Source organism: Pygocentrus nattereri, chromosome 12 (assembly GCF_015220715.1).
Source record: "Pygocentrus nattereri isolate fPygNat1 chromosome 12, fPygNat1.pri, whole genome shotgun sequence".
Classification (NCBI taxonomy): Eukaryota; Metazoa; Chordata; class Actinopteri; order Characiformes; family Serrasalmidae; genus Pygocentrus; species Pygocentrus nattereri.
In genome coordinates, this window is record NC_051222.1 from 19,794,273 (window position 1) to 19,819,420 (window position 25,148).

The following is a 25,148-nucleotide window of genomic DNA, read 5'->3' on the forward strand; positions in this document are numbered from 1 at the left end:
ACTTTATGTGACTTGGAGAAAATCCATCAAAACAGGTCTGTATGTGTCTCGACTTGATGTCTGCGGATTTTCTTTTAGGTAGACAAAGAACCGGTGGGGGGGTTGGGGGGCAGTGTGTGTTGGGACAGGGGGATCTCAACTCCCTCACATTCAACTGAAAAAAGCACACCAGCTAGATCTACAGATCTAACAGGGGCTGCAAGAAAACCTCTCTCTCTCTCTCTCTCTCTCTCTCTCTCTCTCTCTTTCAGCCTCTGTCACACTTTCTTTCTCTTGCTGTTTCATTTCTCTCTGTCTCTCTCCCTTTCTCTCTTAAAATGAGACTTGCTGAGGCTCTTCTCTTCTGCCACAGTCTTAAAAATAAAGGTGGCAAAAAGTTTTTATTTGATGTCATAAATGAACAACTTTTGGTTCTCTAAAAACCTTTGAGTGGATAATTCTATAAAGGATAAATTCTATATACATACAGTATATATCAATCATTCAAATATGCCATTCATAAAACAGTAAAAGTATCCCTACTTTAATAAAATAATGACTGAAGAAAAACTGCTGCTATTTATTTAGTTTGTGTGTCAGGAACAAAAATTCTTTAGAAATGTTTAGTACATCCAGCGTCCATCAGCACAGGACTGAAATATTGTTTGCTGCTATTCTCTTTATGGGACCATTTTAGTCGTAAATAAAACTATAAAACTGGGGTACAACAGCAAAACTTAAAAGTGTACCTAATTATGTGGAACCGAGTGTATGCCACCTACCTTGATAATCAAATTTCATTTGATTCCTCATATGTTTTCTACTTAAATGAGAAAAATTAGTTGAATATAAAATTCACTCTGTTGCGATCTTACATCCCGCGACCCTGACGGAGAAGCGGCTTTGAAAATGGATGGATGGATGGATGGGATCTGACATGACAGTTTTCTGTTTGTACAATACTCCTCTTTGCCCAGCAGAGGTCACACTTAAACTACAACGTGTGCCAAAACTGCTGCCAACAGCCAATCATGAGCTGGTTGGTTCAGCTTGTTGAGTCAATTAACAACAGGTGCTTAGCACACCAGCCACTTTAAAACCTCTCCGTGCTACCCTCACCTACTTGTTTCCTTACGTTTCCTAAGACAGTGGTGCTTAGGAAAGGCTCATAGTAGATGTTTGAAGATGATCAACATGTTGCTGAAGGCTGCTTTGACTCTTGTGATCCTGACTCGTATGGTGGACCTGTACCCGCTTGAAGTGAGCAGAGGCCCAGCTTCCTGTCCTGTTCTACCTCTGGGCTTGAATTTACCAGAGTCTCAGAGAATCCTGCCATCAGATGTTAATGAGGATCTCTTCAGACCTGAAAGGAATCAAAGACCAGTACCTGATCTATTGAAATCTATTCTACTGTCACCAACATCCCCTCCTACAGTCCCTTCTGAAACTTCTGCCTCAAGACGTGTGGATATGTTGTGCCACCTTGACCGTGTTTACGTGAGGGTTTTGAAGAGTCTGTTCAACAACCCAAATGCTTGGCAGTATCTAAAACTGGGAACATGTCCTGTGAATCAAGCCAGAGATGAACATTACTACTTTCTGTATTACCTCAATAGCTGCAATGTAACACGACAGGTGTGTATATAACTACATCAGAGGTGTAACCAAGTACATCTTCACTAATTGGCATGTTCATGCTTGAAATTTTAAAGTTACTTTTGGTTCTGCAACTCTGCAGATGCTCATCACTTCATAATATCAAATTCAGATTCTGGTGCATAGAAATAATTAACATAATGATTCAGATTTGATTGCAAGTAAAAGTATGAAAATTTGCGTATCCACAAAAATCAAAGATGGGTACTGTTAGGTGTTCATCCAGGGTATAACTGCAAAATTTGTTTTAGATTCTACCCATGGTACAATTTTTGAGCTAGCTCTTTATGTGCAGGGCTGCAGTTCCTTCAAGACTATTTGAGCTTTTCTTCCTTTACAGGAAAATGAAAACGAAGTGATCTACTCAAACACGCTCAGCTATGAGCCAGCGTCTACTGAGCTAGTGGTTCGTGAGCTGCCGTTTTCTCTGTCACTGGAGTGTCATTACAACAAGTGAGTGATTCTGTCTCAGCCACACACAAATTTGCAACCATATAGTCAGACTAAGAATCTATGCTTTACAGGTACTACCGATCATATCAATTCGGCTACATGCCTCAAATGGTACCGCGAACCGTCTTTTGGAGGCTAGACACTGGGTTCTCCATCACACCTGTAGATGGTAAGTGGCTTCCATGCACAAAGTGATTTGAAAGGCTCCTTTCCAGTGCAGTGAGCCCTAGTGCTTGGTTTAGAGGATATATATAATATCCCAAGCAGTGCTAAAGTGGTGGACGTTAGTTATGCAAATATTGCTTGGTTGAACCCTTGTTTGAGGTGTGTGACAGGTAGCACAGTTGCATGTAGACCGACGCTTACTAATCGGAATGAGGAACCCTTTTGAAGTTGAAGGGTTAATAACATTAACATGTAAGAGGTATTTAACATTTATGCTCACAATTTTCTGTACAGAACTTTGGAAGCCTCTTGCCTCTGGAAGTAGCTATGTTATTGGTCAGCCTGTATACTTTGAGGCCAAAGCTCCTTGGAGTCCAGAAGGACAGAGGCCGTATCTGAACAACTGCTATATCTCTTCAGCCATTGGTTCCACTCCCAAACATACTGTGCTGAACAACTACGGGTAAAAAGCTGCTAATACCAGCTCTTGTTTTGTGATCTTTTGTAGATGTAAAGCATTGTTAAAGAACATCCTCTTTTGCAGATGTATGATTGAAAGTAAGAAGAGTGCTCAGACAAAGTTCTATGCCTCTGATGAGAAGAATACTTTAAGGTTCTCTGTGGGAGCCTTTGTGTTCAAGGACATGATATCCGAGCCAGCAGAAAATAAGGTAAATATAGTAAGACACTTTATTTCAGTAAATGTGCAATGCTTTAGTGTTACAAGCTACAGCATTGGTATACATGGTGTATTACTTTACAGCCTGAAAATAACTACAGAAAACCCCATGTGAATAGTTGTCTTGCTGATCTGACTTATCCAGGTTATGGCTATTCATTGTGAGATGGCCTTGGGACCAGAAAAACCCACACCAAGCTTAAAATCATGTTGGTACAATATGGATACTAAACGGTAAGATAAATTGAAACGAATGCAATTTTTCACCAGGCAGCAAAGTACAGCCCCATTACAAATGCTACTAAAATTATTCATAGCCTGTTGATATGAGTAGTTCTAGGAATAAGGGGTTGGGACTGTTTGACCCATTAATGGTTTGCACCATTGCTAGTTCAACCCTGTAGGTTCTTGCTTGCACACTTGGTTGGGGTGACAAAGGTTAACCAAATTCAACATGGGTACTTGGGTACAGCAGTTTACCAATGATCAGACTTGTAACGGTATGGTGCCACACTGCCTGGTGGAAATGCCAAAAGTGCAAACTTTTTGGTGCCATTATGCTTGTTATAAATTGGTCACTCATTACTATGTCCAAGATGGTCTGAGCTGTATGGAGAGGACTCTGTTTGTGCATGCTGCGACACTTCCTGCCCTGCTCCAGACCCCTCAGGTTGGTCACTATCGCATTAATTTAATGACTCAATTTTGCACTTCTATAGTGACTTGCCCAATACAGGGGTCAAGTCTTGGCTGCAAACCTGCACATGATCAGTCTTCATTCCAACCATGCAGGCGTGTGCCACTTCAACTGATCAAAGAGAGTCCGATTTAATTGGATACAATTGAGTGCTGTACTGCTTTACTGGAATGAGAACTTGCAGCCACAGTGACCTCTTATTTAAGACTGACCCCTAGCTTAACATTTTTGCACAATAGATGTTTTTAATGCAACAGAGATGCTAAGTTTGCTTTGGCTTGGTCATGTGTTTTAATTTAAGCTAACTGAACTTCTGTTACAGTGCCCATTACCCCCGTTACCAGCAGTACTTGGGAGCTGGACTGCCTTGATCGGCAATCCTTGGGAGATGGACTGTCCTAATCAACTTATTGTTCCAGAGGAGAATATGCATGTTTAAGCTGTATGGTCTGAGAAAATTAGTAAATTGCAGTCATTGCTGCAAGTTGAGTTTTTACTGTACATTGACTAATACAGGAAAAATGGTCTCTTGTACAAATAAAAGAACAATTCAGAAGCTGAGCTTCAGCTTAACTGTTGGATATGTTGGGTATGATTCTACCAGGTTCTTCTGGTCATGTACACTGGCTTCTGGGGTGGGATATGCATTTTGAAAGGGTACTTCTGCCACAAAGAAAATCAGCCTTGGGATGGTGGCATTTACTAAAAATGGGCTTGGTTTTGTTTCCCAACACAATGAACAGAACACACGTTTTAAGCATAGCATAAGATACTTTTGGAGGCCACATTTGCCCCATTTAAAATTGAATGTACAAAGTTCAACTTTGCAAGCAGTAATCTTTAAATATAATCAGGGTGGATCTGGCTTTCACAAACACAAGAATGAATAAAAGCAGGTGACTTAAGTTCATCTAGGTATCTAAGCATTTAACTAAAGCATACTCGTGGATAAGCACAGGAGCATTTTTCACCAGCTCTTGTAAATGTTGAACAGTTTTCAAGTACAAGGGTCTAGTTGAAACCAGTGGTTGAAAAATGTTTGTGGGCTTGGCTAACAAATGCCTAGTTTACACTACACGATTTTAGCCTGGTTTTTCAGTCGCCGACTGTTTTTGTAGATCGCCGACAGAAACCTGTGGTCGGAGGCAAATCGGCGATCACTTGGCGCTCCCTCAGTCATGTAGTGTGAACGGCTGAAAGACGCTCGCCGACTAATCGCAGACGCCTGGCAAATATCTAGCATGTTTAATATCCAGCCCAATCCAGGCATTAGCAGTGTACTTTGTGTACTTCTGGCGCCGGTCCCAAGCCCGGATAAATGGTGAGGGTTGCGTCAGGAAGTGCATCCGGCGTAAAATTTGTGCCAGAACTATCATGCGTATCACAAATATGATTGCCATACCGGATCGGTTGGGGCCCGGGTTAACAACGACCGCCTCCGGTGCTGTTGACCAGCAGGGTGCGGTGGAAATTGGGCTACTGTAGGTCGAAGACCATCAAAGAGGAGAGGAGGAAGGCGGGTTAGAAGGCAGGAGACTGGAGGTTGGAGTAGGGACTCTGAACATAGGGACAATGACTGGTAAAGGCAGAGAGCTTGCAGACATGATGGAGAGAAGGAAGGTAGATATTCTGTGTGTCCAGGAGACCAGATCGAAAGGAAGCAAGGCCAGGAACATTGGAGGTGGATTCAAACTGTTCTATCATGGTGTAGAGAGGAAGAGAAATGGAGTAGGGATAATCCTAAAGGAACAGCTTGTGAAAAGTGTTCTGGATGTAAAGAGTGTGTCGGACAGGATCATGAGCCTGAAGTTGGAGGTTGATGGTGTGATTTTGAATGTGGTCAGTTCATATGTACCACAGGTTGGTTGTCAGAGGAGAAAGAGGAATTTTGGAGTAAGATGGATGAAGTGGGAGATGGTGTCCCCAGAGAGGAGAGATTGGTAATTGGTGCAGACTTCAATGGACATGTTGGTGAAGGGAACATAGGGGATGAAGAGGTGCTGGGTATGTATGGTGTGAAAGACAGAAATGCGGAAGGTCAGATAGTTGTAGATTTTGCAAAGGGAATGGAAATGGCTGTGGTGAACACGTATTTTCAGAAGAGGGAAGAACACAGGGTGACATACAAGAGTGGAGGGAGGTGCACACAGGTGGATTATATCCTTAGCAAGAGATGCCACCTAAAGGAGATTGGAGATTGTAACGTGGTGCCAGGGGAAAGTGTAGCAAGGCAGCATAGGGTGGTTGTCTGTAGAACTACATTAGAAACAAAGAAGAGGAAGAGAGTGAAGACAGAGCCAAAGATTAGATGGTGGAAGCTGAAGGAGGAGGAAGGTTGCAGGCAGTTCAGGGAAAAATTGCAACAGGCCCTTGGGGGCAGTGAGGAGCTACTTGAGGACTGGGAAAATACAGCTAAGGTGGTGAGAGAAACTGGCAAGAATGTGTTGGGTGTTTCGTCTGGTCAGAGGAAAGAAGACAAGGCAAGTTGGTGATGGAATGAGGAAGTCCAGGAGAGTATTCAGAAGAAGAAGGCAGCTAAGAAAAAGTGGGATAACCAGAGAGATGAAGGAAGTAGGCAGGAGTACTGTGAGGCTAGTCGCATAGCGAAAAGAATGGTGGCAAAGGCAAAGGCTCAGGCCTATGATGAGCTGTATGAGAGGCTGGACAGTAAAGAAGGAGTAAAGGACTTGTATCACTTGGCTAAAAAAAGAGATAGAGTTGGAAAAGATGTACAGCAGGTTAGGCTGATAAAGGATAGAGAGGGAAATGTACTAGTGAGCGAACAGAGAGTGTTGAGTAGATGGAAGGAGTACTTTGAAGAACTAATGAATGAGGAAAACGAGAGAGAGAGGAGGACAACGGGGGGAGAGATAGTGGATCAGGAAGTGCAGAGAATTGGTAAGGTGGAAGTGAGGGCAGCTTTAAAAAGGATGAAGAATGGAAAGGCAGTTGGTCCAGATGACATACCTGTGGAGGTATGGAGATGTTTAGGAGAGAAGGCAGTGGACTTTTTAACCAGGTTGTTTAACAAAATCCTGGAGAGTGAGAGGATGCCTGATGAGTGGAGAAGCAGTGTATTGGTCCCCATTTTTAAGAACAAGGGTGATGTGCAGAGCTGCAGTAACTACAGAGGTATAAAGTTGATGAGCGACAATATGAAGGTATGGGAAAGAGTTGTTGAAGCAAGGCTAAGGCGAGAGGTCCAGATCAGTGAGCAGCAGTTTGGTTTCATGTCCAGAAAGAGTACCACAGATGCAATTTTTGTGTTGAGAGTGTTGGTAGAGAAGTACAGAGAAGGTCAGAAGGAGCTACATTGTGTCTTTGTTGATCTAGAGAAGGCATATGACAGGGTGCCAAGAGAGGAACTGTGGTACTGTATGAGGAAGTCAGGTGTAGCTGAAAAGTATGTTAGGGTGGTGCAGGACATGTATGAGGATAGTGAGACAGTGGTGAGGTGTGCAGTTGGAGTGACAAATGGTTTCAAGGTGAAGGTAGGGTTACATCAGGGATCAGCTTTGAGCCCCTTCTTGTTTGCAATGGTGATGAACAGGTTGACAGATGAGGTCAGGCAGGAGGCTCCATGGACCATGATGTTGGCAGATGACATTGTAATCTGGTGAGAGTAGAGAGCAGGTGGAAGAGAATCTGGAGAGGTGGAGGTTTGCACTGGAGAGGAGAGGAATGAAGGTCAGTAGAGATAAGACGGAATACATGTGTGTGAATGAGAGGGAGGCAATTGGAAAGGTGAAGATGCAAGGAGTAGAGGTCGTAAAGGTGGATGACTTCAAATATCTTGGGTCAACCATCCAGAGCAATGGACAGTGTAGAAAAGAGGTGAGGAAGAGGGTGCAGGCAGGATGGAGTGGGTGGAGACGGGTGTCAGGGCTGATGTGTGACAGAAGGATAGCAGCAAGAGTGAAAGGGAAGGTTTACAAGACAGTAGTGCGTCCTGCTATGATGTATGGTTTGGAGACTGTGGCTCTGTCTAAAAGACAGGAGGCTGAGCTGGAGGTGGCGGAGATGAAGATGCTGAGATTTTCGTTGGGAGTGACAAGGCTGGACAAGATTAGAAATGAGCAGATCAGAGGGACAGTGAAGGTGGAGCAGTTTGGAGATAAAGACAGAGAGGCCAGGTTGAGATGGTTTGGACATGTGTTGAGGAGGATTAGTGGATATATTGGTCAAAGAATGTTGGAGATGGAGCTGCCGGGTAGAAGAAGAGGTAGACCTCAGAGAAGGTTTATGGTTGTAGTGAAGGTGGACATGGAGATGGTTGGTGTGAAAGTAGAGGAGGCAGATGATCCGCTGTGGCGACCCCTAAAGGGAGCAGCCGAAAGAAGAAGAAGAAGTTTAATATCTAGCCCAGTCGGCGACTGTGAGTCAACAGCAGTGTCTAGCTACAGCCAATGGGAACGCGTAGAGAGAGAACCTTCACCCGTTGAAGATCCCTCTGCGCGCCAGTCGGAGTACACCAACAGAATAACGGCTACAAGAGGTTTTTTTTTTTTTTTTTTTTTTTATTGAAAACTTCAAATGTACAACACTGTAAGGCATTACCATTATAAAGTCATGAGACAGCAATGTGCACCTTTTACAGCACTAGAACATTGACTTATAAATCATAAATAAACTGCAGAAACAATCTTCCAGAGCAAGCATTCAATATCAAACTGCCTATACAAAAAAAAAACATATAGGACAACAAATACATAGTAATAATAAAATAAAATATATACAAATTAGGTTACTTTATTAGTGGGGTTATTTATCAGTAGTTTGTGTAGATCTTTAGCTATTTTGGATTTCATCAATTTTAGGGACTTTGTATACAGTTGAATTTCATTATAGTAGCATGTAAAGATGGGTGGGGTTTTTATGAATTTAGACTTGTGTATAAAAAATTTGGCCAAAATTAGCAATATATTAACCAACAGGTCCAGTTTTGGATTATCTAATATTACACCAAAAACAATAGTATTATAATCTATTTTAGAAAATGTATTGATTTTGTTGTTTAACCATTCCATGAACTGTTTCCAGAATAGTATGAGTATGAGAGCAAGAAAAAAAGGTGTTCGTTGTTTCAATATCACAGTTACATGAATTCCATTTATATGAAGTGTTGGTAGATGAGGTGGGGATACTGAATACAAGGCTATATTTTCTGTATATTTTCTGTAATTTTCTGAATGGCAACAGAAATTTGATGATTATCCTTGAGCAGCAAAGTCGTGTCATCAGCAAACTGACTTATTACAAGCTCTGTTCCAAGTACATTAAGTTTCTTCAAGTTTTCAGTTTTTTATCATAATAGAATGGCTACAAGAGGTTCTCACTCTACTGGGACACAAGAAATGGAGTAACAGTTGATAGAGCTTTGGCAAGAGCACCAGTGCCTTTTTGACGTGTCCAGTGACCTGTACCACAACAGAGTTGAGAACCTTCTACGTGGTATTGCTAGTTCTCACGAGAGTTTAGTTTTCGTGTGTTCTCGTGTTTTTGGACAGCAGCCAGATGAGTCGGCGATTCCCCAAGGTGAAAGTCGTTTAATTCGTGAGCCTGTGTCGCCGATCAGTCATGTAGAGTGAAAGCCACAACAACTGAAAGACTCGCGATTACAGCACAACCAGTCATGTACTGTGAACGGCACAAAAACCTGACGTCTGAAAAAGTCGTGTAGTGTGAACCAGGTATAAGAGCCTTTGTGAGGTCAGACACTGATGTTGGGTGTGAGGGCCTGGCTCGCAATCTCCATTCTAGCTCATCCCAAAGGTGATGGGGTTGAGATCAGGCCTCTGTGTGGGCCAACCAAGTTCTTCAACGTCAAACTCACCCAACTATGACTTTATGGACCTTGTGTTGTTCACTGGGGCTCAGTCATGCTGGAACAGAAAACAGAAAAGGATCTTCCCCTAACTGTTCCCACAAAGTTGGAAGCATACAATTGCCCAAAATGTCTTGGTTTGCTGAAGCATTAACCTTCAGTGGAACTAAGGGGTCCAGTCCAACCCCACAGCCTTATCCCTCCTCCGCCAAACTTTACAGGTGGCACAATGCAGTCAGGCAGGTAATACTGTATAGGCATTTACAAAACGCAGATCCATCCATCAGACTGCCAGATAGAGAGGCGTGATTTGTCACTCTACAGAGTATCGTGTTCTGATCTTCTGATCTCTGGCTTGTGTGCAGCTGCTCAGCCATGGAAACCCATTTCATGAAGTTCCTAGAGCACAGTTCTTTTTGGTGCTATTGCTTCCAGAGCCAGTTTGGAACTGGTTAGCAAGTAATTCAAGAGAGGATAGGCACTGTACACCTCAGCACTCTGCAGCCCCACTCTGTATGTGGTCCACTGCATCATGGCTAAGCTGTTGCTCCTAGCTGCTTCCATTTCACAATAATAAGATAAGATAAGATAATCCTTTATTAGTCCCACAGCGGGGAAATTCACAGTATTACAGCAGCAGCAGAGTAACAGGAGTAAGGCACTCAGGGAAACAGGGAAACGGGAAACAGTATAAACCATATCAACATTATAAATAATAAAAATTAAAGCTAAATCTCTAGACTATTTACAACAAAATAAGGATAATAATAAAATAAATAAAATAAGAGTTGCATAGAAATCTGTATTGCACTTAGCCTATTGCACAATGAAAAATGTTCGCATTCTGAATGTAAGTGTATATTGTATTGTATGTGGTCTACTGGGAGCGGTGCTGGTTGTACAGTCTCACAGCAGCAGGAAGGAAGGACCTGCGATAGCGCTCCTTCACACACTTAGGGTGAAGGAGCCGGTCACTAAAGGAACTGCCCAGTGCTGCCAGAGTCTCACGCATGGGGTGGGAGTCGTTCTCCAGCATGGATGCCAGCTTGTTCAGCATCCTCCTTTCTCCCACTGCCTGCACTGGGTCTAGAGGAGTCCCTAGGACCGAGCCGGCCCTCCGGATCAGTTTGTCCAGTTTCTTCCTGTCTGCAGTGGAGATGCTGCCGCCCCAGCAGACCACTCCATAGAAGATGGCTGATGCCACCACTGTGTCGAAAAAGGTCCTCAGGAGTGGCCCCTGCACTCCAAATGACCTCAGTCTCCTGAGCAGGTAGAGTCTGCTCTGTCCCTTCCTGTAAAGTGCAGCTGTGTTGTCTGACCAGTCCAGTTTACAGTTAAGGTGCACACCTAGGTACTTATAAGAATCCACTCTTTCAATGTCCGTTCCCTGGATGTTCACTGCTGGAGGGGGATGTGTGCGTCTGCGGAAATCCACCACCAGTTCTTTGGTCTTCCCTGCATTGATCTGTAGGTGATTCCGCAGACACCAGTCCACAAAGTCCTGAATCAGTTCTCTGTACTCTCTGTCGTCCTCATTTGTGATGCGGCCGACGATCGCGGAGTCATCAGAGAACTTCTGTAGGTGGCAATTGGGTGAGTTGTACATGAAGTCTGCAGTTTACAGGGTTAAGAGGAACTGTGCTAACACCGTCCCCTGTGGGGCCCTTGTGTTACAGACCACCATGTCGGACACACAGTCCCTTGTCCTCACATACTGTGGACGGTTGGTGAGGTAGTCCAGAATCCAGTGTGTTAGGTGATGGCCCACCCCTGCCTGTTCCAGCTTGTCCTTCAGGCTTCTCCAGGTGAGAAAGAGCTCCATGCAGCAGGTAGATGATGGCATCATCCACCCCGATGCCAGGTTGGTAGGCAAACTGAAGTGGGTCCATAGATGAGCTCACCATAGGGCAGAGTTGTCTAAGGACCAGCCTCTCCAGTGTCTTCATCAGGTGTGACGTCAGTGCCACCGGCCTGTAGCTGCTGAGGTCCTTTGGGTGCTATGTTTTTGGCAATGGCACCACACAAGATGTTTTCCACAGTTGTGGTACTCTCCCCAGCTTCAGGCTTGTGTTAAAAATGTGCTCCACTATCCCGCACAGCTGATCTGCGCAGGACTTGAGGAGCCTGGCACTGATGCCATCCGGCCCTGTAGCCTTCCTCGCCTTGATCTTCCTGAGCTCATTTCTCACCTGGGCCATTGTGAAGGTCAGACTGGAGCAGGGGGGATGCTGAGTGTTGAAATGTGTGAACGGGGTGTTACGACAACCAGCAGAAGAACCAGTGGGGGGTGGGTGTGAGCTGAAAGTTGTTGTGCTGGGGGTGGTTGTGAGAGAGGGGGTAGAGCAGCATGCTGGAAGTGCCAGACAGGAGGGTTTCAGCAGAGATGTCTGTGTAGTGAGAGGGGTGGGTGAGTGATCAAACCTGTTGAGAAACAGATTGAGATCGTTCACCCACTTTTGGTCCCCTACTGCTTGAGAGTCGGACTTCTTCTGGCCAGAGATTGCTTTAAGGCCTTTCCAGACTCCACTGACATTATTCTGCTGTAGTTGTTCCTCCATCTTCCTCCTGTAGCTAGCTTTGCCCTCCCGGATCTTCCTCCTCAGCTCCTTCCGCACCGCTTTCAGCTCCTCCTTATCCCCTAATCTAAAGGCCCTCTTTTTCTCCTTCAGGAGAGCCTTTATGTCAGGGTTAATCCACGGCTTTCTGTTAGAGAAACACCGTACAGTCCTGGTGGGTACAGTGTTCTCCACGCAGAAGTTCACATAGTCTGTTACACAGTGTGTGAGGCTGTCTGTGTCCTCCTCCTCATGATCACACAGCACTTCCCACACCGTTGTATTAAAACAGTCCTTCAGAGCCTCTTCAGTTTCCTCAGACCATTTCTTTACTGTGTGGGTGACTGCTGGTTCCCTCTGTACAAGAGGTATGTACACAGGCAGGAGATGAACCAGGTTGTGATCAGATCTTCCCAGGGGAGGGAGGGGTGTTGACCTATATGCCTCCTTTGTGTTGGCATAAAACAGGTCCAGGATTTTATTGTCTCTGGTGTGGCAGGTTACATACTGGGTGAAGGTGGGCAGAGTGGAGGACGGAGAAGCATGGTTGAAGTCACTGGAGATGAGAAGGAGGGCTTGAGGGTGCTGTGTCTGCAGTCTGCTCACAGATGAGTGCAGGATCTCACAGGCAGTCTCAGCGTTGGCGGAGGGGGGCACATACGTAGTTACCGTGATTACATGCGAATATTCCCTGGGCAAGTACAGGGGCCTCATGCTCACGGCTAGCAGCTCGATGTCCTTACAGCAGGTTTGCTCTTTGATAGTGATGTGCTTGGGGTTACACCATCTATCATTCACAAATACTGCCAGCCCACCTCCTTTCCTCTTCCCGCCCTCCGTTGTCCTGTCCGCTCGTATGAGCTGGAAGCCGTCCAATGTGACGACCGTGTCCGGGGTTAGCGCGTCAGCGCCGCCAGCTCGTCCATCTTGTTGGGGAGAGATCTCACATTCCCCATAATGACAGAGGGGAGAACAGGTCTGTAGCGTCTCCTCTTAGCCAGACGTAGAGCTCTGGCACGACACCCGCGTCTCTTCCTCCTCAGCTCGCGGCGGATGTCGGGTCTCTTGTCCGGCAGCACTGCCGTTTGGCGCAGCGCCAACAGCTGACCCCGGTTGTAAACAATGGAGCCATGGCTCCGCACGCGGTCTCCGGACGTGGTCGTAAACAAAGAAAAAAGCAGAGCTAGGACCAGAGCAAACTCTAGTAGTTTGGTCTCCATAGTGCAGATAAGACAAAAAACAACTCACAGTGAACTTACGTACTAACTTACATACTAACAGAGAGAGAGAAAAGTAGGAAAACAATAGCAGTTGATGAGCAGATCTAGCAGGACAGAAGTTTCACAAACTGACTTGTTGCAAAGGTGGCATCCTACGAAAGTGCCATGTCACTGAGATCATCAGTACAACCCATTCTACTGCCAATGTTTGTCTATTGAGACTGCAAAGCTATGTGCTTAATTTTATCCACCTGTTAGCAATGAGTGTGACTGAAACACCTGAACTCAAAAATCAGAAGTGGTGTCCCAACACATTTGCCCATATAGTGAGTAAAGAAAGAAAGAAAGTGTGTTATATTGCAAATAATGTCTGTGTTCCCCAGTGGAGGGTTAAGGTTTTTGGACGTAGACTTTCTGGAAGATATACTACCTTTCAAATGAGCTGAATGGAACTGAATGTATATAAAAGCTTATGTCAGAGGGTGTCAATGTGTTTCAAGGGTCAAGATTTCAGCCTAAAGACAGTTCATGCTGACATTGTCCTACTAAACTTTATTCTTTGTTACCCTGTTTACTGTTTTGGTACCCATCCATCCATCCATCATCTTCCGCTTCTCCGGGGTTCGGGTCGCGGGGGCAGCATCCTGAGCAATGAGGCCCAGACCTCCCTTTCCCCAGCCACTTCCACTAGCTCCCTGGGAGGGATTCCGAGGCGCTCCCAGGCCAGCTGGGCGATATAGTCACGCCAGCGTGTCCTGGGTCTTCCCCGGGGTCTCCTCTCCGGTGGACCTCTCCGGAAGTGAGGCGTCCAGGAGGCATCCTAACAAGATGCCCGAACCACCTTAACTGGCTCCTCTCGACGTGGAGAAGCAGCGGCTCTACTTTGAGTCCCTCCCGGATGACCGAACTTCTCACCCTATCTCTAAGGGAGAGTCCAGCCACCCTGCGGAGGAAACTCATTTCGGCCGCTTGTATTCGCGATCTCGTTCTTTCGGTCATTACCCAAAGCTCATGACCATAGGTGAGGGTGGGAATGTAGATCGACCAGTAAATCGAGAGCCTTGCCTTATGGCTCAGCTCTTTCTTTACCACAACAGACCAGTAAAGAGCCTGCATCACTGCTGACCCAGCACCAATCCGCCTGTCAATCTCCCGCTCCCTTGTACCATCACTCGTGAACAAGACCCCGAGATACTTGAACTCCTCCACTTGAGGCAAGAGCTCATCCCCGACGCAGAGAGGGCTCTCCACCCTTTCCCGCGTGAGAACCATGGCCTCGGATTTGGAGGTACTGATCCTCATCCCGGCCGCTTCACACTCGGCTGCAAACCGATCCAGTGAAAGCTGAAGTTCACAGCCTGATGTCCCCAATAGGACCACATCATCTGCAAACAGCAGCGATGTGACCCTGAGGTCACCAAACCGGACACCCTCCATCCCCTGACTGCGCCTACAAATTCTATCCATAAAAATTATGAATAGAATTGGTGACAAAGGGCAGCCCTGACGGAGTCCAACTCCCACTGGGAACAAGTCTGACTTACTGCCGGCCATGCGAACCAAACTCCTGCTTTGTTTGTACAGGGCCTGAATGGCTCGTAGCAAAGAGCCATATACCCCGTACTCCCGAAGCACCTCCCACAGAATACCCCGGGGAACGCAGTCGAATGCCTTCTCCAAATCCACAAAGTACATGTGGACTGGTTGGGCAAACTCCCATGAACCCTCCAGAATCCTGGAGAGGGTAAACAGTTGGTCCAGTGTTCCACGACCAGGGCGGAACCCGCACTGCTCCTCCTGAATCCGAGGTTCGACTATAAGCCGGACTCTCTTCTCCAGTACCCCTGCATAGACCTTATCGGGGAGGCTGAGGAGTGTGATTCCCCTGTAGTTGGAACACACCCTCCGGTCCCCCTTTTTAAAAAGAGGCACCACCACCCCAGTCTGCCAATCCAGTGGCACCACCCCCGATGTCCACACAATGTTGAAAAGGCGTGTCAGCCAAGACAGCCCCACAACATCCAGAGCCTTGAGGAACTTGGGACGGATCTCATCCACCCCTGGAGCCCTGCCACTAAGGAGCTTTTTAACTACCTTAGCGACTTTGGCCTCAGTAATGGACAAGCCTATTCCCATGTCCCCAGACTCTGCCTCCTCACTGGAGAACGTGTTGGTGGGCTTGAGAAGGTCCTCAAAGTATTCCTTCCACCGCCCAATGACATCTTCAGTCGAAGTCAGCAGCACACCATCTCCACTATATACAGTGCTAGTGCCACACTGCTTTCCCCTTCTGAGTCACCTGACGATTTGCCAGAATCTTTTCGGAGCTGACTTAGTCACTTTCCAAGGCCTCACCGAACTCTTCCCACACCCGGGTTTTTGCCTTGGCAACGACTGAAGCCGCAGATCGCTTGGCCTGTCGATACCTGCCAGCTGCCTCTGGTGTCCTACAGGCCAACCATGCCCGGTAGGACTCCTTCTTCAGCTTAACGGCATCTCTCACCTGGGGTGTCCACCACCGGGTTCGAGGATTACCGCCCCGACAGGCACCAACTACCTTGCGACCACAGCTACAGTCAGCCGCTTCAACAATGGAGGAACGGAACATGGCCCATTCTGAGTCAATGTCCCCCACCTCCCCTGATATCTGGTCAAAGTTCTGACGGAGGTGTGAGTTGAAGATCAATCTGACAGGTTCTTTGCCAGACGTTCCCAGCAAACCCTCACTATACGTTTGGGTTTGCCTGGTCTGACCGGCATCTTCCCCCACCACCTGATCCAACTCACCACCAGGTGGTGATCAGTTGACAGCTCAGCTCCTCTCTTTACCCGAGTGTCCAATACATATGGCTGCAAGTCCAATGACACGACTACAAAGTCAATCATTGAACTGCGACCTAGGGTGTCCTGGTGCCATGTGCACTTATGTACATCCTTGTGTTCAAACATGGTGTTCGTTATGGACAAACTGTGGTTTGCACAGAAGTCCAAAAACTGAACACCACTCAGGTTCAGATCAGAGAGGCCATTCCTCCCAATCACACCCCTCCAGGTCTTACTGTCGTTGCCCACGTGAGCGTTGAAGTCCCCCAGTAGGACAATCGAGTCTCCAGGAGGAGCACTTTCAAGCACCTCTCCCAAGGACTCTAGAAAGGCTGGGTACTCTGAACTGCTGTTCGGTGCATAAGCAGGGAAGGGAAGCTACCCTCTCATCCACTGGGAAAAGCCCAACATACAGGCGCCGAGTCGAGGGGCTATGAGAAAGCCCACACCTGCCCGCCGCCATGGGCAACTCCAGAAAAGAAAAAAGTCCAGCCCTTCTCAAGGAGATTGGACCCAGAGCCCAAGCTGTGTGTTGAGGTGAGCCCGACTATATCTAGCCGGTATCTCTCAACCTCGCGTGCCAACTCAGGCTCCTTCCCTGCCAGTGAGGTAACGTTCCAAGTTCCAAAAGCCAGTTTCAGCAACCGAGGATCAGAACGCCAAGGCCCACGCCTTCGGACACTGCCCGATCCACAATGCACCGAACCCCTACTACTGCCCCTCCCATCGGTGGTGGGTTGATGGGAGGGGGGACTCATGTAGCTCCTTCGGGCTGGGCCCGGCCAGGCACCATGAGTGAATGCCCGGCCACCAGACGCCAGCCCGGCTCCAGGGTGGGGCCCAGGTAACCCTGATCCGGGCAGGGTACACAAGTCCTGCTTTCTTGTTCTTGTCCTCATAGGGGTAATTATGGATCACACTTTGTCTGGCCTGTCACCTAGGACCAGTTTGCCATGGGAGACCCTACCAGGAGCTTTTGCTCCAGACAACATAGCTCCTAGGATCCTTCAAGCACTCAAACCTCTCCACCACGATAAGGTGGTGATCCATGGAGAGGTTTTGGTACCCTTCATTCTGTATTACAGGGATGCCTCTGCAGACAGAAAGAAGCATTTTACTCTACAAAGCTAATCATGTACTCTGCTTTTTTTTTTTTTTTTTTTTAAATATCAGTGTGGGAAGATACAAGTTCCAACTAGTTACACTGAAATGCCAACAGAAAGAAACAGCTAAAATAAAGGGTGAAATATTAATTTTAGCCTCTGGTCTCCAAAACAACATTCCAATGAAAGAATATGTGTTCGAGTGCTTCTGTTCTGTTGTGAGATGGTTTGAAGGGCAAAAGATTATCCTAATGTTGAAAGTGGAAATGTGCATATTAACCCTAACCGGAACGATAAAGAAAAACATCACTTTTGTAGCCTGCAGGTTTTTGACCAACTTTATGTGACTTGGAGAAAATCCATCAAAACAGGTCTGTATGTGTCTCGACTTGATGTCTGCGGATTTTCTTTTAGGTAGACAAAGAACCGGTGGGGGGGTTGGGGGGCAGTGTGTGTTGGGACAGGGGGATCTCAACTCCCTCACATTCAACTGAAAAAAAGCACACCAGCTAGATCTACAGATCTAACAGGGGCTGCAAGAAAACCTCTCTCTCTCTCTCTCTCTCTCTCTCTCTCTCTCTCTCTCTCTTTCAGCCTCTGTCACACTTTCTTTCTCTTGCTGTTTCATTTCTCTCTGTCTCTCTCCCTTTCTCTCTTAAAATGAGACTTGCTGAGGCTCTTCTCTTCTGCCACAGTCTTAAAAATAAAGGTGGCAAAAAGTTTTTATTTGATGTCATAAATGAACAACTTTTGGTTCTCTAAAAACCTTTGAGTGGATAATTCTATAAAGGATAAATTCTATATACATACAGTATATATCAATCATTCAAATATGCCATTCATAAAACAGTAAAAGTATCCCTACTTTAATAAAATAATGACTGAAGAAAAACTGCTGCTATTTATTTAGTTTGTGTGTCAGGAACAAAAATTCTTTAGAAATGTTTAGTACATCCAGCGTCCATCAGCACAGGACTGAAATATTGTTTGCTGCTATTCTCTTTATGGGACCATTTTAGTCGTAAATAAAACTATAAAACTGGGGTACAACAGCAAAACTTAAAAGTGTACCTAATTATGTGGAACCGAGTGTATGCCACCTACCTTGATAATCAAATTTCATTTGATTCCTCATATGTTTTCTACTTAAATGAGAAAAATTAGTTGAATATAAAATTCACTCTGTTGCGATCTTACATCCCGCGACCCTGACGGAGAAGCGGCTTTGAAAATGGATGGATGGATGGATGGGATCTGACATGACAGTTTTCTGTTTGTACAATACTCCTCTTTGCCCAGCAGAGGTCACACTTAAACTACAACGTGTGCCAAAACTGCTGCCAACAGCCAATCATGAGCTGGTTGGTTCAGCTTGTTGAGTCAATTAACAACAGGTGCTTAGCACACCAGCCACTTTAAAACCTCTCCGTGCTACCCTCACCTACTTGTTTCCTTACGTTTCCTAAGACAGTGGTGCTTAGGAAAGGCTCATAGTAGATGTTTGAAGATGATCAACATGTTGCTGAAGGCTGCTTTGACTCTTGTGATCCTGACTCGTATGGTGGACCTGTACCCGCTTGAAGTGAGCAGAGGCCCAGCTTCCTGTCCTGTTCTACCTCTGGGCTTGAATTTACCAGAGTCTCAGAGAATCCTGCCATCAGATGTTAATGAGGATCTCTTCAGACCTGAAAGGAATCAAAGACCAGTACCTGATCTATTGAAATCTATTCTACTGTCACCAACATCCCCTCCTACAGTCCCTTCTGAAACTTCTGCCTCAAGACGTGTGGATATGTTGTGCCACCTTGACCGTGTTTACGTGAGGGTTTTGAAGAGTCTGTTCAACAACCCAAATGCTTGGCAGTATCTAAAACTGGGAACATGTCCTGTGAATCAAGCCAGAGATGAACATTACTACTTTCTGTATTACCTCAATAGCTGCAATGTAACACGACAGGTGTGTATATAATTACATCAGAGGTGTAACCAAGTACATCTTCACTAATTGGCATGTTCATGCTTGAAATTTTAAAGTTACTTTTGGTTCTGCAACTCTGCAGATGCTCATCACTTCATAATATCAAATTCAGATTCTGGTGCATAGAAATAATTAACATAATGATTCAGATTTGATTGCAAGTAAAAGTATGAAAATTTGTGTATCCACAAAAATCAAAGCTGGGTACTGTTAGGTGTTCATCCAGGGTATAACTGCAAAATTTGTTTTAGATTCTACCCATGGTACAATTTTTGAGCTAGCTCTTTATGTGCAGGGCTGCAGTTCCTTCAAGACTATTTGAGCTTTTCTTCCTTTACAGGAAAATGAAAACGAAGTGATCTACTCAAACACGCTCAGCTATGAGCCAGCGTCTACTGAGCTAGTGGTTCGTGAGCTGCCGTTTTCTCTGTCACTGGAGTGTCATTACAACAAGTGAGTGATTCTGTCTCAGCCACACACAAATTTGCAACCATATAGTCAGACTAAGAATCTATGCTTTACAGGTACTACCGATCATATCAATTCGGCTACATGCCTCAAATGGTACCGCGAACCGTCTTTTGGAGGCTAGACACTGGGTTCTCCATCACACCTGTAGATGGTAAGTGGCTTCCATGCACAAAGTGATTTGAAAGGCTCCTTTCCAGTGCAGTGAGCCCTAGCGCTTGGTTTAGAGGATATATATAATATCCCAAGCAGTGCTAAAGTGGTGGACGTTAGTTATGCAAATATTGCTTGGTTGAACCCTTGTTTGAGGTGTGTGACAGGTAGCACAGTTGCATGTAGACCGACGCTTACTAATCGGAATGAGGAACCCTTTTGAAGTTGAAGGGTTAATAACATTAACATGTAAGAGGTATTTAACATTTATGCTCACAATTTTCTGTACAGAACTTTGGAAGCCTCTTGCCTCTGGAAGTAGCTATGTTATTGGTCAGCCTGTATACTTTGAGGCCAAAGCTCCTTGGAGTCCAGAAGGACAGAGGCCGTATCTGAACAACTGCTATATCTCTTCAGCCATTGGTTCCACTCCCAAACATACTGTGCTGAACAACTACGGGTAAAAAGCTGCTAATACCAGCTCTTGTTTTGTGATCTTTTGTAGATGTAAAGCATTGTTAAAGAACATCCTCTTTTGCAGATGTATGATTGAAAGTAAGAAGAGTGCTCAGACAAAGTTCTATGCCTCTGATGAGAAGAATACTTTAAGGTTCTCTGTGGGAGCCTTTGTGTTCAAGGACATGATATCCGAGCCAGCAGAAAATAAGGTAAATATAGTAAGACACTTTATTTCAGTAAATGTGCAATGCTTTAGTGTTACAAGCTACAGCATTGGTATACATGGTGTATTACTTTACAGCCTGAAAATAACTACAGAAAACCCCATGTGAATAGTTGTCTTGCTGATCTGACTTATCCAGGTTATGGCTATTCATTGTGAGATGGCCTTGGGACCAGAAAAACCCACACCAAGCTTAAAATCATGTTGGTACAATATGGATACTAAACGGTAAGATAAATTGAAACGAATGCAATTTTTCACCAGGCAGCAAAGTACAGCCCCATTACAAATGCTACTAAAATTATTCATAGCCTGTTGATATGAGTAGTTCTAGGAATAAGGGGTTGGGACTGTTTGACCCATTAATGGTTTGCACCATTGCTAGTTCAACCCTGTAGGTTCTTGCTTGCACACTTGGTTGGGGTGACAAAGGTTAACCAAATTCAACATGGGTACTTGGGTACAGCAGTTTACCAATGATCAGACTTGTAACGGTATGGTGCCACACTGCCTGGTGGAAATGCCAAAAGTGCAAACTTTTTGGTGCCATTATGCTTGTTATAAATTGGTCACTCATTACTATGTCCAAGATGGTCTGAGCTGTATGGAGAGGACTCTGTTTGTGCATGCTGCGACACTTCCTGCCCTGCTCCAGACCCCTCAGGTTGGTCACTATCGCATTAATTTAATGACTCAATTTTGCACTTCTATAGTGACTTGCCCAATACAGGGGTCAAGTCTTGGCTGCAAACCTGCACATGATCAGTCTTCATTCCAACCATGCAGGCGTGTGCCACTTCAACTGATCAAAGAGAGTCCGATTTAATTGGATACAATTGAGTGCTGTACTGCTTTACTGGAATGAGAACTTGCAGCCACAGTGACCTCTTATTTAAGACTGACCCCTAGCTTAACATTTTTGCACAATAGATGTTTTTAATGCAACAGAGATGCTAAGTTTGCTTTGGCTTGGTCATGTGTTTTAATTTAAGCTAACTGAACTTCTGTTACAGTGCCCATTACCCCCGTTACCAGCAGTACTTGGGAGCTGGACTGCCTTGATCGGCAATCCTTGGGAGATGGACTGTCCTAATCAACTTATTGTTCCAGAGGAGAATATGGATGTTTAAGCTGTATGGTCTGAGAAAATTAGTAAATTGCAGTCATTGCTGCAAGTTGAGTTTTTACTGTACATTGACTAATACAGGAAAAATGGTCTCTTGTACAAATAAAAGAACAATTCAGAAGCTGAGCTTCAGCTTAACTGTTGGATATGTTGGGTATGATTCTACCAGGTTCTTCTGGTCATGTACACTGGCTTCTGGGGTGGGATATGCATTTTGAAAGGGTACTTCTGCCACAAAGAAAATCAGCCTTGGGATGGTGGCATTTACTAAAAATGGGCTTGGTTTTGTTTCCCAACACAATGAACAGAACACACGTTTTAAGCATAGCATAAGATACTTTTGGAGGCCACATTTGCCCCATTTAAAATTGAATGTACAAAGTTCAACTTTGCAAGCAGTAATCTTTAAATATAATCAGGGTGGATCTGGCTTTCACAAACACAAGAATGAATAAAAGCAGGTGACTTAAGTTCATCTAGGTATCTAAGCATTTAACTAAAGCATACTCGTGGATAAGCACAGGAGCATTTTTCACCAGCTCTTGTAAATGTTGAACAGTTTTCAAGTACAAGGGTCTAGTTGAAACCAGTGGTTGAAAAATGTTTGTGGGCTTGGCTAACAAATGCCTAGTTTACACTACACGATTTTAGCCTGGTTTTTCAGTCGCCGACTGTTTTTGTAGATCGCCGACAGAAACCTGTGGTCGGAGGCAAATCGGCGATCACTTGGCGCTCCCTCAGTCATGTAGTGTGAACGGCTGAAAGACGCTCGCCGACTAATCGCAGACGCCTGGCAAATATCTAGCATGTTTAATATCCAGCCCAATCCAGGCATTAGCAGTGTACTTCTGGCGCCGGTCCCAAGCCCGGATAAATGGTGAGGGTTGCGTCAGGAAGTGCATCCGGCGTAAAATTTGTGCCAGAACTATCATGCGTATCACAAATATGATTGCCATACCGGATCGGTTGGGGCCCGGGTTAACAACGACCGCCTCCGGTGCTGTTGACCAGCAGGGTGCGGTGGAAATTGGGCTACTGTAGGTCGAAGACCATCAAAGAGGAGAGGAGGAAGGCGGGTTAGAAGGCAGGAGACTGGAGGTTGGAGTAGGGACTCTGAACATAGGGACAATGACTGGTAAAGGCAGAGAGCTTGCAGACATGATGGAGAGAAGGAAGGTAGATATTCTGTGTGTCCAGGAGACCAGATGGAAAGGAAGCAAGGCCAGGAACATTGGAGGTGGATTCAAACTGTTCTATCATGGTGTAGAGAGGAAGAGAAATGGAGTAGGGATAATCCTAAAGGAACAGCTTGTGAAAAGTGTTCTGGATGTAAAGAGTGTGTCGGACAGGATCATGAGCCTGAAGTTGGAGGTTGATGGTGTGATTTTGAATGTGGTCAGTTCATATGTACCACAGGTTGGTTGTCAGAGGAGAAAGAGGAATTTTGGAGTAAGATGGATGAAGTGGGAGATGGTGTCCCCAGAGAGGAGAGATTGGTAATTGGTGCAGACTTCAATGGACATGTTGGTGAAGGGAACATAGGGGATGAAGAGGTGCTGGGTATGTATGGTGTGAAAGACAGAAATGCGGAAGGTCAGATAGTTGTAGATTTTGCAAAGGGAATGGAAATGGCTGTGGTGAACACGTATTTTCAGAAGAGGGAAGAACACAGGGTGACATACAAGAGTGGAGGGAGGTGCACACAGGTGGATTATATCCTTAGCAAGAGATGCCACCTAAAGGAGATTGGAGATTGTAACGTGGTGCCAGGGGAAAGTGTAGCAAGGCAGCATAGGGTGGTTGTCTGTAGAACTACATTAGAAACAAAGAAGAGGAAGAGAGTGAAGACAGAGCCAAAGATTAGATGGTGGAAGCTGAAGGAGGAGGAAGGTTGCAGGCAGTTCAGGGAAAAATTGCAACAGGCCCTTGGGGGCAGTGAGGAGCTACTTGAGGACTGGGAAAATACAGCTAAGGTGGTGAGAGAAACTGGCAAGAATGTGTTGGGTGTTTCGTCTGGTCAGAGGAAAGAAGACAAGGCAAGTTGGTGATGGAATGAGGAAGTCCAGGAGAGTATTCAGAAGAAGAAGGCAGCTAAGAAAAAGTGGGATAACCAGAGAGATGAAGGAAGTAGGCAGGAGTACTGTGAGGCTAGTCGCATAGCGAAAAGAATGGTGGCAAAGGCAAAGGCTCAGGCCTATGATGAGCTGTATGAGAGGCTGGACAGTAAAGAAGGAGTAAAGGACTTGTATCACTTGGCTAAAAAAAGAGATAGAGTTGGAAAAGATGTACAGCAGGTTAGGCTGATAAAGGATAGAGAGGGAAATGTACTAGTGAGCGAACAGAGAGTGTTGAGTAGATGGAAGGAGTACTTTGAAGAACTAATGAATGAGGAAAACGAGAGAGAGAGGAGGACAACGGGGGGAGAGATATTGGATCAGGAAGTGCAGAGAATTGGTAAGGTGGAAGTGAGGGCAGCTTTAAAAAGGATGAAGAATGGAAAGGCAGTTGGTCCAGATGACATACCTGTGGAGGTATGGTATAACCAGGTTGTTTAACAAAATCCTGGAGAGTGAGAGGATGCCTGATGAGTGGAGAAGCAGTGTATTGGTCCCCATTTTTAAGAACATGGGTGATGTGCAGAGCTGCAGTAACTACAGAGGTATAAAGTTGATGATCCACAACATGAAAGTATGGGAAAGAGTTGTTGAAGCAAGGCTAAGGCGAGAGGTCCAGATCAGTGAGCAGCAGTTTGGTTTCATGCCCAGAAAGAGTACCACAGATGCAATTTTTGTGTTGAGAGTGTTGATAGAGAAGTACAGAGAAGGTCAGAAGGAGCTACATTGTGTCTTTGTGGATCTAGAGAAGGCATATGACAGGGTGCCAAGAGAGGAACTGTGGTACTGTATGAGGAAGTCAGGTGTAGCTGAAAAGTATGTTAGGGTGGTGCAGGACATGTATGAGGGTAGTGAGACAGGGGTGAGGTGTGCAGTTGGAGTGACAAATGGTTTCAAGGTGAAGGTAGGGTTACATCAGGGATCAGCTTTGAGCCCCTTCTTGTTTGCAATGGTGATGGACAGGTTGACAGATGAGGTCAGGCAGGAGGCTCCATGGACCATGATGTTGGCAGATGACATTGTAATCTGTTGAGAGTAGAGAGCAGGTGGAAGAGAATCTGGAGAGGTGGAGGTTTGCACTGGAGAGGAGAGGAATGAAGGTCAGTAGAGATAAGACGGAATACATGTGTGTGAATGAGAGGGAGGCAGTTGGAAAGGTGAAGATGCAAGGAGTAGAGGTCGTAAAGGTGGATGACTTCAAATATCTTGGGTCAACCATCCAGAGCAATGGACAGTGTAGAAAAGAGGTGAGGAAGAGGGTGCAGGCAGGATTGAGTGGGTGGAGACGGTTGGTTTGGAGACTATGGCTCTGTCTAAAAGACAGGAGGCTGAGCTGGAGGTGGCGGAGATGAAGATGCTGAGATTTTCGTTGGGAGTGACAAGGCTGGACAAGATTAGAAATGAGCAGATCAGAGGGACAGTGAAGGTGGAGCAGTTTGGAGTTAAAGACAGACAGGCCAGGTTGAAATGGTT

At 45.5% G+C, this 25,148-nt stretch overlaps 2 protein-coding genes across 2 annotated transcripts; both read left to right on the plus strand.

Moving 5' to 3' along the window:
- The first annotated feature begins 1,091 nt into the window (after positions 1 to 1,091).
- Positions 1,092 to 4,207, plus strand: LOC119264633 (zona pellucida sperm-binding protein 3-like). Its single transcript, XM_037543237.1, has 8 exons — positions 1,092 to 1,614; positions 1,976 to 2,088; positions 2,160 to 2,257; positions 2,548 to 2,716; positions 2,798 to 2,924; positions 3,078 to 3,166; positions 3,529 to 3,602; positions 3,952 to 4,207. The coding sequence occupies exons 1-8, from the start codon at positions 1,165 to 1,167 to the stop codon at positions 4,029 to 4,031; spliced, it is 1,200 nt and encodes a 399-aa protein (XP_037399134.1). The 5' UTR covers positions 1,092 to 1,164; the 3' UTR covers positions 4,032 to 4,207.
- A 14,380-nt stretch (positions 4,208 to 18,587) lies between these two features.
- LOC108434704 (zona pellucida sperm-binding protein 3-like) lies at positions 18,588 to 21,704 on the plus strand. The gene is made up of 8 exons (XM_017710043.2): positions 18,588 to 19,111; positions 19,473 to 19,585; positions 19,657 to 19,754; positions 20,045 to 20,213; positions 20,295 to 20,421; positions 20,575 to 20,663; positions 21,026 to 21,099; positions 21,449 to 21,704. Exons 1-8 carry the CDS (start codon positions 18,662 to 18,664, stop codon positions 21,526 to 21,528), a joined length of 1,200 nt encoding a protein of 399 aa, XP_017565532.1. The 5' UTR covers positions 18,588 to 18,661; the 3' UTR covers positions 21,529 to 21,704.
- Positions 21,705 to 25,148: the final 3,444 nt, after the last annotated feature.